General features: G+C 34.5%; 1 protein-coding gene across 1 annotated transcript in view; it reads left to right on the forward strand.

Moving 5' to 3' along the window:
- LOC111051918 (carbonic anhydrase-related protein 10) overlaps positions 1–18,933 on the forward strand; it is a 117,050-nt gene that overhangs the window by 75,356 nt on the left and 22,761 nt on the right. The window contains exons 5-7 of the mRNA XM_039424594.1: positions 12,181–12,276; positions 16,763–16,829; positions 17,496–17,650. Of these exons, the coding sequence (XP_039280528.1) occupies positions 12,181–12,276; positions 16,763–16,829; positions 17,496–17,650 (318 nt within the window). The remainder of the gene's footprint in view (positions 1–12,180; positions 12,277–16,762; positions 16,830–17,495; positions 17,651–18,933) is intronic.

Below are 18,933 nucleotides of genomic sequence, written 5' to 3' on the forward strand. Positions count from 1 at the left end.
AAAAACTGGACATACAGTAATTTCTTCTTCCATTTCGATACATGAGACTCAAGATTTCTGCTCCAGCATTGTTTTTTCATTCGTTTTTTCCCCACTTTTCAGTGGACTCGCTTACCTTTATTTTGCGTACCTATTACTCTGTTTTTCTTCCTTCCCCCCATTTCTCCTTTCCCTTTATCCTCATCACTTCTCTCTTCTCTTTTTTGCCTGCCTATTACATGGAAAACCATAATTGGCTAGGTATCTTCCTTTTTTTTCTCTCTTCTCCAACACACTCAACCACAAAGCCCATGGTTTTTTTTATATTTGTAACATTTTATTGTATTTTATTTGTTTTGTAATTCTTTGTTATTTTGTTTTGTCTTTTTTGTGTGTTTTAATAAATTGAAAATTGAAAAAGTTTTAAAAGTTGAAAAAATAAAAATCTGTTATAGGGGCCTAATATCACAATATTAAAACCAGTCAATCTGCTACGATATTTTTCCATTTCAAGAATATCCTGCGTTATTATACAATTTACTTATTTATGAGATGAGTATACTTGTACAAAATGATACTGGACAACTTGAACGCAGATCGACGATCCATTATGTTATTGCAGTGATATTCGGCATGCATACGACGGGACCTTCCTATTTCCAATGACGGAGATTTTGAAACAGTAAATGATCAATTCAACATTGATATAACTATTATAACAACCTGACAGGACGAACAAGAATTATTGGAACCATTTATTAGATTGTATCACTTCCTATACCTTACAATAACATGAGAAAACACTCTCAATATTATTCAGAAATTATTAGTTATATCTGACGAGAAATTGAGAATTAGGATTTCTATTTTTCGCGAAATACATTCAAAAATGTTACATGAAAATCTGCTAGATTATTCGCTCATTATCTGTGAACATACTATGACAAAAATCATATGAGGCGTTTACGTCTCATTGTAAGCAGATATCATTTTAAGATAATATATTGAAATAAATCCTTCCTAATTTGGATTGAGAAAGTTCGTATCTATTTTGTGTTATCTGCTAGCCTTTCAACATCCATTTTGTATATGAGGAGACGTATTGTATTGGTCATCTCTCCATTGGAATGATACCTTAGAAGTGAAATATTTCTTCTAATATTGCTGAATATGGGTGAATAAACCTTTAATACACCCAGCTTTAATACGCACATAGTGAAATTCACGTTATAAACTCAGCACCTGATTAACATTGGTTTGCTATTCTTGCCTTTCAAAGCAGATAACTCTATCCTTCCTACCTCTTTACCGTTGCCAATTAGTTCATAGATTACGAAGAAATATTTACAATGAATCACCAGATATTCAAATTCAACTATGAACATTCATACAATCATGAAATAATATAATATTTTCTTGGTGAATATTATTGATATAATAAAATATCCATATTCATCTATACTTATAAAATTCTTATCCCACTGACTCACTGACTCACTGATCACGAATTTTCAATTGAATCAAGCAAAAGCAAAATTAACATGATCACTGCTAATTTGATAACTGTCAAGGAGAAATATTAATTGCCAATGGATAAAGTCGAGGTCGACTCTTAAGCCCCGCCCAATATTCCACAAAATTCGCTGAAATTAGTCTACTATTCTACGGAGCATTTCCAACACATCAATTAATAATTCATATGATTAGACCCAATAATTTTCATGCCAAGCTGTGGCCTAATTTCTTTATTTATTACCGATAGAGGGCAGATCATGAGATGCTCCTAGCAAATAGTAGGTCCCTGATACAAAAATTTGAGCTGAGTCTCATCTCTGAGTTAACTTGAGAGGAAAAATTGATCATCCAAGTGGCAGCTTATTGAAACAGAAATTTCCATCGTTTGTTGAAAACTAAAGAGAGGAAGAGAGAAAATTAACAGCTGTGGTTATAACATTTAGCAATATAATTTGAAAACATTGCATGATTCAATAGAAATTTCCCTGATGTCAAGATGAGTGCATAAGAGCAACTGGGTGACACCAAAAGGCATCGCTAACTTTTGATTGCTTTTTACTTTCCTTGCCCTATTACCATAGGTAAGGAAAGTATTGCTTCCCAAAAAAATGAAGGTACCCCAATTTCTAAATTTCTATACGTTTCAAGGTCCCCTGAGTCCAGAAAAATGGTTTTTGGGTATTGGTCTGTATGTGTGTATGTGTGTATGTGTGTGTGTGTGTGTGTGTGTGTGTGTGTGTGTGTGTGTGTGTGTGTGTGTGTGTGTGTGTGTGTGTGTGTATGAGTGTATGTGCGTCTGAGTACACGATATCTCATCTCCCAATTAACGTAATGACTTGGAATTTGGAACTCAAGGTCCTTACAATATAAGGATCCGACACGAGCAATTTCGATAAAATGCAATCCAAGATGGCGGCTAAAATGGCGAAAATGTTGTCAAAAACAGGGTTTTTCGCGATTTTCTCAAAAACGGCTCCAACGATTTTGATTAAATTCATACCTAAAATAGTAATTGAAAAGCTCTATCAACTGCCACAAGTCATATATCTGTAGAAATTTCAGGAGCTCCGCCCCATCTATGCAAAGTTTGATTTTAGATTTTCAATTATCAGGCTTCAGATACAATTTAAACAAAAAATTCCAAGTGGAAAAGATTGAGCATGAAAATCTCTACAATTAATGTTCAGTAATATTTTCACCTAAAATTGAAAATAAGCTCGAAATTCGAGAAAATGTGATCATCCAATTGCAAACTATTGGCAACTGTAGATTCTATTAAATGATTCACTATGAAGAGATAGCATACCTCGTATGTCTCCAGCGTTATTGTCCTGTCACCAGCTGGCTCAGATCTTTCTTTATAAGTAGACTTGAGATGCGCGTGAACACTAGCGTCAGGTGATCAATATTCTCATAACGGCAAGGAAAGTTGTGTGAGTGCGCCACACCAGATTTATTAAAATACGCAGTTGAATGTATATTTCAACAGAGTTGAATGTGTTGTTCAAACTGAGGTGATAGCAACGCAACTAATCATCACACTGACTTACAACGATTTTTGGGGAACTTAGTTATATAGAAATGTATTTGAATGAAACTTGAAACGGTCCTATATATAATAACATTTCCATCGAGGGAGAGCACCATTTCGGATACAAAATTCTATGACAGTGACGAGACTATATTAATTTATTATCTAAGTTATATTCAGCAAGCAATTTTGGTTTGTATGACGGATCTCAAAAACGATTATAACGGCTTTGGTTGAATTCAGGTTATAAATATTTTACAAAAATCATCTGATGATTCAATTCCCGTAGCGAAGCACGGGTACCCTGCTAGTTATTTATATATTATTATATTTATTTGGGATATAATGATTTATCATTTCCAACAAAAATCACTTTTTTACATTTTCAATATTTATATCACATATACCTGGATAACTCAAATCACTGCTATATACTACAGAAGGCAGTGAAAACAAACAGTGGCAACATTGTGTTCCTATCATTTTCACTGACATTATAACCTGAATCTCACTTTCTTCAGATTACTGGAATAGATATATATTTATTAAAGGAATCGATCGAATAATAGAGAGCCTGAGAATTGAAATGATAGGGCACGAGGCCAAATTTCATCAAAATATCCCCTCCATCCAGACACTGCCAACCCTTCCTCGTATTCGATTGCACGCTGCCATAAATCTCTCACTCGTTGATTGTTGCTCTGGATAAAAGGCTTTGAAAACCAACTTCAACAGTTTTAATGATTCGCTCACAATTCTATAGTCACTTACGATATTTCATATTTGCTTCAGGAGAAATCAAGCTGAGTAATATTTTCTCTTTCAAATTGCGGTGTGTTCTAGCTTTCTTGTGATATTTGGGCACGAGAGCAACACGATGCAGTGATTTAGCATCCTCATGAAGTACATAAAATTACTTGATCTACTTAGATTACTCAAATATCCCCATATTTTTTCTAATAGATCACTATAATCCATCAGGGTTTCACTCAATCCTTATCAAATGTATTATTTACAGGATCGAAAGATATGTTAAGTAAATAAAAATTTTATTCATAGATATATTTTTATTTGCTGAGTTTGATGCCCACCTGAAGGTGTGATGAGGCAGATGATAATGAGAGATTTTGGAATCATACCGATAATTATATTTTATATCTATTTATTCCTTAGAACAAACAATACAATAGTCGGAAAAGAAAAACAGGCTATTGCCCAAAACTTTTTCAATGTCCTAATTTTGTCTTATAATAATGGAGATATCGAATCGGTTAATAATTGGAGACAGTTAAAATTACAAAACAATATTTTCCTCATACGATGGAACGTTATCATACGCTTGAATTTTTTGCGTGGTTGAGAGTCATCAACATCCGGAAGTAGTGAGGTGATAATTATGATAGGTCTCTTGATCAGTCTTGACCGTTACGAATGATCAAAGCCCGTTGATTAGCCGCATATAGTTTCCCTGTTATTAAGGGCTATTATCTGCCTCTCAACAGATCGGATATAGTTAGAGAGTGTAATCACTCTCACTAGACCGAGTAACAGAAACTGGATATGGTCAAATATGTATTGCGTTTCAACTCTATAAGTGCTGATACTAATTTTGGATTTGGGATAGGATCTTAGAGATTGAAGAATCATTTCAAAGGATTGGAGCAAAGAATTAATTTCCAATGGAGATTTCTTCAATTAAATAATAGGAGATAACTCAATCAAATCGATGTAATCTATGGCGTATACAGTAAGCTATATCACATTAATTTCCAATGAACATTTATCTAATACAATAACAGGGAATAACACAATCAAATCAATGTAACCATGGACATAGCAGAATTTATATCACATTAAAATATCAGTAATAGTTATATTCATTATTTTTCGGCTATTCCTGAGAGCCCATAACAATGAATCAATCATAAGTAAAACGATAAATCTAAGTCAGTCAATTCAAAACAACGCGTTGTATTTGAGTTTTGTTAGCGTGACTGTGATTCCAGGCAACAGTAAGTCTCACTACTTGTTCAGACTTACAAATATTTTGTTCATAACTTATGTACGGAAATTTTAGAGTACCATATTGTGAGATGAGCATCAGCATGAGTAAGAAATAAAATGTTGAACCGCCATGCATTTCAACTATATTTTGTGTAAAATAAGTTGAGACTTGGCCCTACATCCCAAGAAATTGCATGGTTGCCAATTCGTGTAAAATTGCAACTTTCTCAAATTTCCAATTCAACTTCAGAATTGGATGTAGAATATCATCCCCGACATCATGGTAGTGCTAGAAAAGTTTCATGGTTGAAGGATCAAAAGGAAATTCAACTTTCATGATAAAATTGGAAACATCGCGAAAATTTGTTTTTTCTTTTGAATATCACTTCTCTCAGAATCATGGGGCGTCGTAATGCGTAATAAATTTGAATCAAATTAACGAGGAGAATGTCTCCTTTCTATTGGTGTCTGGATAATTTTTAACCAACCTATAGTTATTTTTTAAAAAATGATTATATTGATACCCTGTAATTTCTTGGCATGGAGGGTCAAGTCCCAACTTATTTTACACAAACTATAATTGAAGTTTACATTTCTTACTTATACAATATGTTAAGTGGTGTAGTTTTACAGCAGATTCTCATTTTGACACTCTTACCATCAGACAATCGACTCGGCACTCAACATGAATAAAATAAGCCTGATCTGCAATCTTCAATCATAATTATAGTCTTCTTGAATAGCAATAAAGGAGTCTTAAGCCAGTTATACACACACCAATTTTTTGTTGCCCTTATGAATTCTACCAGATTATGAGGAACTTGGCAAGCATCATCGTTTTAATCCAATAGAATTTATAGGATGTCAAAAATCGATGTGTTTGTGTAACTGGCTTTATTGGGATGAATAAGCATTCATTGAAGTCACATAAAACATTCGTTATCTGATATGCAAAAGATACAATTATTATTGGAGTCTCATAAAAGTATTTTCTTAGAGAATCAGGAAGCATCGTGTATGGTTGGTTGAACATAAAAAGAGATTCGGTTGGGACTGTGCAGAGTATCTTGAGTGGCTCCCTCGAGCTCGATTCCTGGCCGAATGATTTTGCCGGCGATATGGGCGGAGGTCGAGTTTAGGACAGCGTACAATAATCGAAAAATTACATTGGTGAGGAGGACGGTCAATTATTTGGAACGGCTGTTGATATCAGTTTGACAATGGGCCGCAACGAGCAGACGGAACTTGCCTGTATTGATGACAACCTTTTCCCTCGACCCTCAACCCTCGACATTGGTAACGAGGTCCCTTCAACGTCTTGACGAGCTTATCTTATCTCATGTGGAATTGGATAATCCGATATTCAATAATTTGTCCGGCTTTGTCAAACTCGAAATTGCACCATCAATCTAGGCTTCCCCACTCGATAGCTTGTTTATCCGTTCATTCTATCACCGGCCGATGCGATGCGATATGACATGACGATCAGCAAGTTTCCTCCCCAGTTGCTCGGTTCGTTTATGCGAAATTGATTGAGAAGAATGTCCTATTGAACGTACGATTCCTCTGCAAATGTGTATGAGATTGAGATTTATCTTCAGTTCCCAAATCAAAATATTATGAAAAAAAAAACATAAGAGAACCTTTAATATACAAAATAAAAACTAAACCAAATATATATATCAATTATGGATCTAGTCTAGATCCAATTTGAATTACAATATTAACAACATTATTCATACTCCAATATTATAAGTCATAATGGAATAATAACACTATTATTATTAAATCAGGATTGTTGAAATAATGGCATTCCCTTGTTGAGGTCATGATCTCTGAAAAAATACAATAGGATGACATGAGAACGAAAATATTCATCTCTGGATCTCTATTCAATAGCTTGACCTGAAGAGTGGATGATTTTATTGCAAATGAATAGCCGTCTCTATCATTATTATCTTCGGGTTTCGATAGTTGGTCTTATTCAATGGTAAGAAGAATTCTTGATACAATTTCAAAACTGGATTCCTATTCTGACTCAAATTCTCGAATACTCGACCAAGTCCACAACTCAATGAATAATTTAATTCACCATTATACTAATTACTTACACAATGTTCAATGTTAATCTCTACAATCAATAATATTATGTAGAATATCACTTTTCATTCGAAAGACAATATTCAACCAATATTTTGGTTCAACTGATGGATTATTCAGAAAAGCGACTGTGAAGCTAATCCTGAACATCCTTTTTGGAATAAATTGATATGCAGGTTGCGGAAACGTATTTGAGAGTTGTTCGACAACAAAGAGCTGCAAAAATCAAGACGATTCGTGTTGACTTTAGGCTGAACAGCTGTACCCGGCTGAGTGGTTCCACCCGGCAGGAGCGTTTAGGACGGTAGCAGCGCGTGTTACGTTTGAGCATATTTGGCTGAGAGCAGCCGCCTCGGCTTGCGATAAAGTGCAGCTTCAAGAATATGGAGCAAAGAAGACAGTGTCAAAATGAAATGCCTGGCAAGCAAACACGCCGGAAGAGCAAGCGAACGTCTTGGAAAATAAACAAAGAAAATATTTGAGTTGGAAAAAGCGTGAAAAAGGGTGATGATGGAAAAGAAAGGGCTGGCTAGTGGGGCGGATGGGAATGTCGAATTTGGAGGCGGCAAACGCCACCTCCACCGCCTTCCCTCTGTCTGCCTCCCGGCTCAAGGCTCAGCTGATGACGTCACAACACGGACCATGTTGTCAGCAGATGGATTCACAGCCGCCACCTGATATTGTTACTCACCGCACAAATACCAACACCAAACTCACCCCCACTCCCACACCGCTTGTACTTTCGTGTAATTTTCTGCTAGGCTTATCCTTTTGTAAGAACAATCTCGCCAATCTTCCAACAGATGAACAGCGTGTTCTTCATCTTCAATGTAACGTTTATTTTGTATCAAATTAACTGGGAAATTAATGTAGTTGATGATAACTAGTTTTGGTTGTTGTCGAGCGTATTCGTCTAAAGGTAGGCGCACACAGATCGTCATCGGACGGACGGCACGCATCGGTCGGATCGGACGATTTGATTTGATATATTGTTTTCAATTGGAGTGCGCATACCTATCCGCATCGTATAGGTATGCGCACTCTAATTGAAAACAATGCATCAAATCTAATCATCCGATCCGTCCGATGCGTGCCGTCCTTCCGATGACGATATGTGTGCGCCTACCTTAATACGGAATATGGCAATCAGTTCCGGAATGTTCATGGAACCACTATGAACCAGGTAGTAGCATTGCCAACAATAACTCAATGGTGAAAACTAGTTTGACTTCGTTCAGGAAGTTTAATACAATTCTTATGATAAGATGAAGTACAAAACCTGAGTAGTATCTTCACTATATTGAATCAAAAGTAGATGAAAAAAATATTCCAGTTAGTTTGAAACATTTCAGTTTTATATAAACAAGATTTTCATTAATCAATCAACCACAACAATCTGTGTTACGTAAATACTGGTTCCTTAAATTTAAATATTTCCAGTGTCTCGAACGATAAACTGATGAGTAATGGATATTATAAAATTATAGAACCTCTCCTGCCATCTGGCAGTCAATGAGCGAATGAATACAATTTCAAATGGCCTCAACAATCTGAATTGGATTCTAGACATTGATTTCAACTAGTTATCCCACAAGACTCTGTCATACTTTTATATCATTATAATAATTTGTACATGGAAAGCTTATCACTACATAGTAAAAACTATTCAGTTGTCTATTCATGAATACACCATCCTATTATCATAAGTGAATATCGGGGCACCGAGCTTTGCTCCATAGTACAAAAACATAGAAGCATAATAGCATAGTTCATAATATTTATTTATTGATACTAAGAATACAATTCTTTCAATTGATTGGGGAAGGACCGACAGGCACAGCCCAAAACTGTTTCTTCCCCGAATTTTGATGTATACACTATAAATACGGTAGTCTAAAAAGTAGGTCATGTTCCATACACTTTTGAATTCCAATTTCCAGTCCAAACATTTGGAAACAGAAAAGTTCTAATTTAGATTTTTCACAAACCAAATTTAACAAAATAACACTCATTAATCACTTAAAACTGTAAACTAATTATTATCTTTCAAAACTATGAAACTTTTCATGAGATCCGCTGATTGATTTCAAAAGTTCAACAGCTGAACATAATTCTGTCTCTCTCCCACACAGGCACTCGCATCTTCCGTTATCAACAGACGACGAAATTATCTTCTGTTTTCAAGGTTTAATAATTATTATCTTCTCATGTCCTTCAGCGAGTTTTCCCAGAGATGAGACCTAGTAAAATCGAATTTTTATATCATAAACATACTATGTTCCAAATTTTGTGAAAATCGTTAGAACCGTTTTCGAGATCCGTTGGACATAAATAAATAACCAAATATATACAGAAATTGCTCGCTTATTAATAGGATTCAATATTCGAGTAGAGCAAATAAATTGAATAAGAAATGATTTTGACTGTTTTACTTTCATCTATTAGAACTTTCATTGAATGAGTTGGTATGTAGACTACATTTTGGAAAATTCTCCCACTACTCTCTTACAACGAAATACAGTTTGATATAGTTAACTTACAATTGAATCGGTCTTTGATTTTCGTTCTTCATTAAAAATTATTAACTTTTATTATTTGATTTGTTATAGATTGATAATAAATTATACTTCTCTATTCTATGCTTATAATTATATTATAAAGATTGTAATTTCAACATTAAGACTGAAATTACTGAATACTAAAATTAGCATTTAAGCTACCTTATTTTCAATTTTTATAATAATTATAAGAACTATTATTTGAACTTATTATTAAAAATTATTTTAAATTCAACAAACAAATGTTGATTTTATTATATATTTCGAGACTCATCGATGATATTAGCTATTTTGTATCTACACAAGGATCTCTAAATATAAATACTTGAATAGCACAGTTCGGAACACAGTCTTGTGCTAAGCTATACATTCTGAAAGATAGCTTTTCTGATGGAGTTCTTGAGAAAAAGAGTCAACAAGAAGATTTTGTTGAAGAAATTTAGCATGAAAGTTTGAGTAGGAGCTAATATAGTTTTTAGTTGCTTTAAAGTATCTTATAAGTTGAACAGGGGTAACAAGAAAAGACGCTCTCAGTTGGGACACGTAGTGAAAAGAGTGGCGAAACAAACTTAGATTACTTAAGGCAGTAAGAACATCGGCCGAGCTCATTAAGACCCCTGGGACTTCGTTGTCTCGCCTACTTTCCAAAGGCAACCCAACAATTTATTTTGAACCTTAGCTACTCGATATCCACTAGCAGTGCCGGAAACTCCGACAAAATTACTTTTCAAGCAATGAAAATTACGAGTTCTCTTCCAACTACTCGTACTTCTTTGACTTATGATAAATAGATAGCAATGGATGTCTGAGATAATAAGTACACTACACCCCGAAGACTTTTGCTACTACAAAAATTGACAACAAGGCAAACAGATAGATGGGAATTCGATGAGCGCTACTATACAAAATCTTTATTATTTATTCATAACAGTGATAGATAGACAGAGCTCACTTTGATATTAAGTATTTTGCATCAGATATATCATATCTTAGTTTCTATAAAACATTTATGATAGACTTTCAAACTGCATCAGTGGTTTGTTTTCTTGTAGCTGAGTCATCCATTTTTTTTTCAAATAATTGTATGGTTTACACAAGTAGAAACAATCGACGATTTTTGACGCCCGGACTCATGACGCTCCACTGTATATGTAATGCTTACTGTATTATATTGTTAACAAGTAGCTGAAACTAAAGATGAGGAGAATTAGTTTAATAGTGGAAGCTATAGGAGTGATATTTACATCAACTACCGATTCAACCCAGTCCACAACATGGATGTACAGTAGGCCTATATTATGCCTTGGCGTTGTATCTGAGGCATCAGTGTGATAGAGCCATCTTCGCTAACTGTTGCTTATTTATGAGCAGTTTGGCAAAAGCTAGTGCAGGATTTATTACTAAGTCTCGGCAGCTTTAATTAGCGGCAAATAATTTTAATTATGCCGCCAGAGCGTTGAGGCCAGAACAGGTGCTAAGAAAGTTTGAATAATCTTCTGGGGTACTCTAGCGGCAAAATAGGATTTTCCTGGATTCAAATTCTTCGCTTCCGTCACTTTACCCTCCTCACCCTTTTCTGTACTCTTCCATCTTCACACCTCTCCCACTTTCTCCCTCCTATGTGTCACCGCCGCTTGAAAAATCCCCCTTTTCATTATTCCACATCTTTTTTCCGCCTATTCACCCATCTTACCCCGTTCTATCTCCGTTTAAAGAATGAAAATCCCTTGTAAATAAGACCTCGAACTGTGAAGATAACTGGAACAGCTCATTTCTCAGCCACATTATTCTCTCATATCTTGAAAAGAGCTCTGCCACCTCATCTTCTAGAATTTGTTGTACTATCAAATCAACCCTTACAGAGGAGGTAATCTTTCCTCAGCTACAAGGAATGGGAGAGATAGAGTGTCTTGCAAAAATTATTGCTCATGTTGAAACTAGCTGTACAGATATCTTCCAATTTTAAAGCTATCACGTAAGAATATATTCACAACGTTCTCGTTCCCCAGTTCTTCATAGCCGCATTAATCGGCTAGAGAAATTGAGGATTATTCAACCTATCACACAGCAAGAATTTGGATTATTTGAATACTTCGCAAAAAATCAGGCTCATTATATGGAGTACTGAAAGTATGTTTTTTCTAGATCATGCTACTACAAACAGGGAAGAGTATGATCCTATAGTGAGATCCACGTTATAATGACAGTATTTGATCAACTTTGGTATTGCTATCCTTGTCTATTATTCGACAAAGCTGGTGGTACTATCCTTTTCTAGGTTCACAACGACGCCAATTATGTTTTTCACAGTGTAGAAATATGATTAATTAATGCAGAGAATCGGCATCGCTATTCTTCTATCTTTATCCACTGTCATTAGAACGTAGACCTCACTATATTTGTGAATCGTCCATCTCTATACGATAAATTGGCTAATATAACATCTTAAAATGCGATATTTTTGCTAAAATTGCATACGATGATTTTTTTCAGATTCAAATTTTCGGATTCAACTCACACTTATACAGTAACTTCTCTGAAGCTCTTCATAAAGCTCAAGGAATCGTAGCGATATCTTTATTATTACAGGTGAGAAATATTATTCATATTTTAATCTTAGCACATTCATATATTTTCTATCCTATTCCAAATATAGGCTATGTTTACTCATATTGATATAATAGTCGTATTTTAATATTACCACTTCATATATAATATTGATATATGTACCATCTTCGATTTATATGCAATAATATGTCTTAATAATTGACCGAACGTAGTGAGGTCTATGTTTCAACTCGATTTGCTTTTGTCTGTCTGTATGTGACGCGATTACGGCCAAACGAATTGATAGAATTCGATGAGATTTGGCAGGAATACACTTTCTTTAACTGCGCGTCGATGTATACACAAGATTTTTTGAAATTTTGCATTTCAAGGATAATATGAAAAGAAAAGGAATTCCTCCATACTCTGATATCACTATATATATATCATTTACTCTGAAGATAGGATTAATCAGACTATAGAATTATTCATAATCAATAAGCTGACAATTCATTGCATGCATTACACAATTGTCTGGCCGTATCTACTTCTATAAGGCAGAGTTTCAATATTACTTTCCTTACCTATGGTAATAGGGCAATAGGGCTTTCCGAAAAAAATTAAGGTACCCCAATTTCTAAATTTCTATACGTTTCAAGGTCCCCTGAGTCCAAAAAACTGGTTTTTGGGTATTGGTCTGTATGTGTGTGTGTGTGTATGAGTGTATGTGCGTCTGTGTACACGATATCTCATCTCCCAATAAACGGAATGACTTGAAATTTGGAACTTAAGGTCCTTTCACTATGAGGATCTGACACGAACAATTTCGATCAAATGCAATTCAAGATGGCGGCTAAAATGGCGAAAATGTTGTCAAAAACAGGGTTTTTCGTGATTTTCTCGGAAACGGCTCCAACGATTTTGATCAAATTCATACCTAAAATAGTCATCGATAAGCTCTATCAACTGCCACAAGTCCCATATCTGTGAAAATTTCAGGAGCTCCGCCCCATCAATGCAGATAGATTCCCAATTATCAGGCTTCAGATTCAATTGAAACAAAAAAAATCAAGTGGAGTAGATTGAGCATAAAAATCTCTACAATTAATGTTCAGTAACATTTTCACCTAAAATTGAAAATAAGCTTTAAATTCGAGAAAATGTGATTATTCAATTGCAAATTATTGTTGATTCTATTAAATCATTCACTATGAAGAGATAGCAGACCTCATGATTGTGTGTCTCCAGCGTTATTGCCCTGTCACTAGCTGGCTCAAATCTTTGAATAGTAGACTTGAGATGCGCGGGAACACTAACGTCAGGTGATCAATTTTCATAACGGCAAGGAAAGTTGTGTGAGTGCGCCACACCAGATTTTTTTCTATGCCCATCAGTATCAATATTCTCACATTTGAAAAACAAATTTAATACGCGATTGAAAATAAAAAATAATTAAATTAACTGAATAACGCAGAAGAAATTATAATACCTATTCTTGATTGAAAAAAAATAATTTTAAAATAGTGAGAAATATTTTTATCAGATGGAAAGATTATCACGAGAATGGATGAATCATTATATAAGGGATACAAATGCAAACGTGAACTGAATTTACTAGTAGTTCTGTGAACAGTAGACCTCGCGCAGTTATAAACCGCAGCCTCCTCTTATACTGTCCATCAGAGTAAATCCTGTCTGTATGTCGTGTCGGCGAGATATCGGTGTGAAAACGGCTAATGGCTGTTGGGGTTGGTATATCAAAAATGCTAACATCATAGCTAATCTTCTTCAAGACATACTGGCAACAGGACAGCCCAAGTTCAAAGCAGAGAAAGTTCGAGAGACAATACTATGTTATTTTAGTTATTAATTGCTTGCGCTATTCCACGCAATCAATAGTTCATTTATTTAATTTTGTATTTATTTACAATGGAGACAACGGGTTTCCCCAACTATGTCTCCTTAACAATAAAAATTGTACCACCGATACAAATGAAAAAAGAAAAATAATACGAACTTATGAAATAAGAAATAATACAAACAACAAAAATACCACCTGATTCAAAAATGAAAAGTACAAAGATTTCAAATACTTATGAAAAAAGTGAAAATAGAACAAATTGAGAATTCAAAATTCCAAAACTTATAAAAATTGAAGATTAAATAATAGCAAATAATGAACAAAAATTTTATCAATATAATAAATAACATTTATAACTGAACGACGTTCCAAACCACATGCACACTGATACACCAACTATTTATTTGATCGGATCATGCTTACACAAAATTTAATTATCACAATAATTATAACGCTTTCCGGAATTTAGCGTGAGAAAACCAGAAGACATCACTATATGCACCCAGACAAGCTGTTATTAAGATCTTTGCATCCTATTTAATGGTGCATAAAAATTGCATTCAATGAGGCATGCAATTTATAGTCTACACAGCTGCTGATTTTTTACCAAGTTACATTGAGATATTGAATTGCATGCGTCATGGCATGCGATTTATAATCAACTCGACAGCTGATCTATGATGAATAATATTCTCTAGTCTGATTTTTACTCTAATATTGGCGTATGAAGGAGGATCCTTTTTCCTTTTATATTATCCTTGTAATGCAAAATTTCCAAAAACCTTGTATATACGTCGACGCGCAATTTAAAAAGGAACATACCTGTAAAATTTCATGAAAGTCTATTACCGCATTTCGCCGTAAATGCGCAACATATGAACATTTGAACATTCAAACATTCAAACATTAAGAGAAATGCCAAACCGTCGACTTGAATCTTAGACCTCACTTCGCTCGGTTAATTAACATAAGTGAGTTTTTGATCTTGGAGAAAACAAATAACAGTTTTTAAGAGTAAATTATGATTCAACTATTGTGAATTGTGATTCAACTGAATCAACTAGAACAGGTGACATCAGATACTTGTGGATGAGAAAACTGCGTGAGGTCTACTGTTCACAGAACTACTAGTATGTTAGCAGAGCAGTAAATTATGATTCAACTACTGTGAATTGTGATTCAACTGGATCAAGTAGAACAGGTGACATCAGATACTTGTGGATGAGAAAACTGCGTGAGGTCTACTGTTCACAGAACTACTAGTATGTTAGCAAAGCACGTTAGTATGATATTGAGTTAGTATGATACCTGACTCGAAGAGAGTATCATACCTTAGTATGATATCTTACTCAGAAAATACAAGTATCATAGTGACAAGATTTTGGTACTGCCGTTTACGAGTTTCCTCATCATACGCCATAATCAATCCGATTAAAGCACCAATATCACATTCACCTCTTCCAAATCTCACCTGCTTCTTGAGGTCCATTCATCTCTCATCATTATTGATTTCATGGTTTTCTCAGATCATCAACATATAATCACAAGTGCATGTGCATGGAATGACTAAAGAAGTTGCAGTAAGTTGGAAAATTTATTCCAGTCGAATATTTTGAATGTCATGTAAAGTGATCTCAAAAACAATAATTTACTTCTACAAAAATGCTAAATAATATGGAAATTAAATTTCATGAAACGTCAAACTGTCCTTGTTATAGATATCATTTTTGTAATTCAATTTATTGTTCCAATTTACTGTTGAAAATTATCAGAGTATGATGAGTTTCATATATATGTTTTTACTCTACCCCTGACAAAACTTGTGATCAATCACCTGAATTTGTGATACAGTTTTCTAGCACAACGCGTGTTTGGCCTAGTTTGAATAGGTGTTTGGAAAAGTACATCAACAGCCACTGAACAGTTCAGATGAGAGTTGAGAGATGAAGGATGTTGCTGAAAACTATTGCTATTACAAGATCGTTGCAAAGTGCAGACTCACCATTTGAGAGCACCATTTGGTGGCCCCAGGATGACACTGTGGGAGGGTAGAAGGTGGGAGGAGGCAGCTACTGCTAACTTCTCAAACTCAAAATGGATTCCTCGTAATAACCTCTTCACAACAAATAAATTTCTTACCATCTGGCTCCGCATATGATGGCTTCTATATAAAACTGAAGACAATACCATAATAATAGCAACATGAATGTTTTTTAGAACTCAGAACTTTATTCAACTCCAGAATCTCCTACAACAATACGACAGTTCTATTGGTTCACATTGTATAGTTGTTATAAATGTTATAATTATTACAAGATTTCAATTGGCTCCGCATATGATGGCTTCTATATAAAACTGAAGACAATACCATAATGATAGCAACATGAATGTGTTTTTGGAATTCAGAACTTCATACAACTACAAACTCTCCCACAAAAATACGACATTTGTATTGATTCTAATTGTATCGTTGTTGTAACTGTTATAATTATTACAAAAAGATTTCAGTTGAAAATGATGATAGATTGAATGTTTATAATTGGATACTTGCATCCAACTACTGTCTGATGATATTACTTCGCCAATCGCAGTTTATGTGCCGATTGAACTATAATACAATAGCCCAGAAATAGGATGTTGTGTAGTAATGAAAGTTCTGTTTTTCAGCTGGGAGATCTGTCAAATCCTGAACTGAGGATTTTGACTGATCAGCTCGATAAAATCAAATACGGAGGTGAGTGTAAAGCACAAAAAGCATTGACCTGCTTTTATTTTGACTTACTATTCAAGTTAACTTAAATTATGTTATTTCTAAACTTATTCATCTATTGATCTTGGAATAGGATATTGATATTGAGTTCAACACAGCTTCTACCTCTACTAGCATCATCATGTGTTCCTGAATCCATGATAAGTCCAATCAGTTCATGAATCTTCATTCATGAAATAATGTTTGTAAGTCGTAAAATGATGATAATGAAACTGTAGGGGCATTATAGGGGAAATTGAGCTTATTCAATTCTCTTCCATTTCATTCCACATTATTAAACACGTTGTGTTTATTATTATGTCAATAATTATCAAAACCTTATTATGCTTGTGTTCTACCAATAGCACTGGGGATATTATTCAGACTTTTGTTCAGAATTTCGTCGATCTGATTTATTCTATTAGTCTAAAACATGTGAAAATTTCGCTGCCACTGTGGAAAACCAAGTAGGCGTGGAAATAAATCCACAACGGTTGAGTAAAGCTCTTTGCTAATTCCTGCTATAATAGTATTTCGGTTCTGTGACAGGAGAGTGTGTCATCTAAATTAGTTGTAGATTATGAGAATTTATTTTTGCAGAGTTCTAGTGGTTGTCAGTGTGTGAGTGTTTAATGTGACATGATGTTGCAGGGGAGGAGGTGGAGGTGAAGAGGCTGTCTGTGATGGGCCTTCTGCCCGACACCGAGTACTACATGACATACGACGGATCCACCACCATGCCAGCCTGTCACGAGACTGTCACCTGGATTATATTGAATAAGCCCATATACATCACAAAGCAACAGGTGAGTTTGACCTTCGATCAACTACTGTTTGCTCATATTCCTTGTGTCAATCACACATCCACCCGCCTCCTCACTCGCGTATGTCGCCGCAGGACTCTCGCATGATATCAATATAGGATAAAACACAAATGTATCATTTATCAGATAATCCTATATCCTAGGATAGATAATATCCCATATAATTCATAGGATAAAACACAAATAATCTATTCTTTATTGATTCATACAATAAGTACGTCATCAAAATGATAGGGAGGGAAAAAATAAGGTAACCTTGTGTTATTCCTCTCCCAAATATTTGTATTCTAAAATTCAGGTTACAAAATACACCAAATAACTCCAAAACTTCCACATCAGAATGAGAATATTCTTCAGAATCAAGAATGATAGTTTTGACTTGCAATGTTAATGTAGCATGCATGTTTATGTCAGTTTCAACGTGAAACAGTATTTTCCTGTAGAACGTAATTATTGATACAATTGGAAGCGTTTCTCCGACATCATAGATTTGAATCAATGTCAATTTTTAACATATAAAGTCACGCGCACTGTCACTACCCTCGCACATATGAAACCTTATTCGGGCCTAACATAATCCGCGATAAGAAGATCATATAAACAATATGATCTATTGTCTAATTATTCATCTATTGTCAATTTAGAACTGATATATTTTAATTAGAGTTGAAGAGCTTATTCCATGAATATACATGACTTATCTCTTGAGAAAAATGAATTATCAAGGAACCTCTGCTTACCTATAAATAATTCACTGTACTAATTCACCTATTATAATTCCCTAAATTCACCTAATAATTCACTGTACTATCAATCACACTTTGACATTCAATCACACTCCTCCACATTGTGACTGGGGAATAAGATAAGATAAGATATTCATCGACAATAATTGTTTCAAGGTTGTTGCCTATGGTAACATTCACAAAAAATTGACAATAAAAAAATAAATAAAACTTGATAGATAAATAATCATTCAACAGTTCCGCATCAGTATTAATCAATTACTAAAATCAAAGGAAATAATATAGTATATATTAAACCATCAACATCAAACTAGATCACATCCATGTGGAATAAAACTTATCATGAAAGTATACGATGAAAAATTAAATTTCATAATACAATACAATAGAGGGTAGATGAAATAGGTAGTAAATAAACTTTGAAGGTGGTTCTATTATAAAACATTGTGATCAGACTTTTAATAAAAAAGAAGAGAATTAATTATTGAATTGTGCATGAAAGAGCAATGGAATGAGAGC

This window comes from Nilaparvata lugens, chromosome 3 (assembly GCF_014356525.2).
Source record: "Nilaparvata lugens isolate BPH chromosome 3, ASM1435652v1, whole genome shotgun sequence".
Classification (NCBI taxonomy): domain Eukaryota; kingdom Metazoa; phylum Arthropoda; class Insecta; order Hemiptera; family Delphacidae; genus Nilaparvata; species Nilaparvata lugens.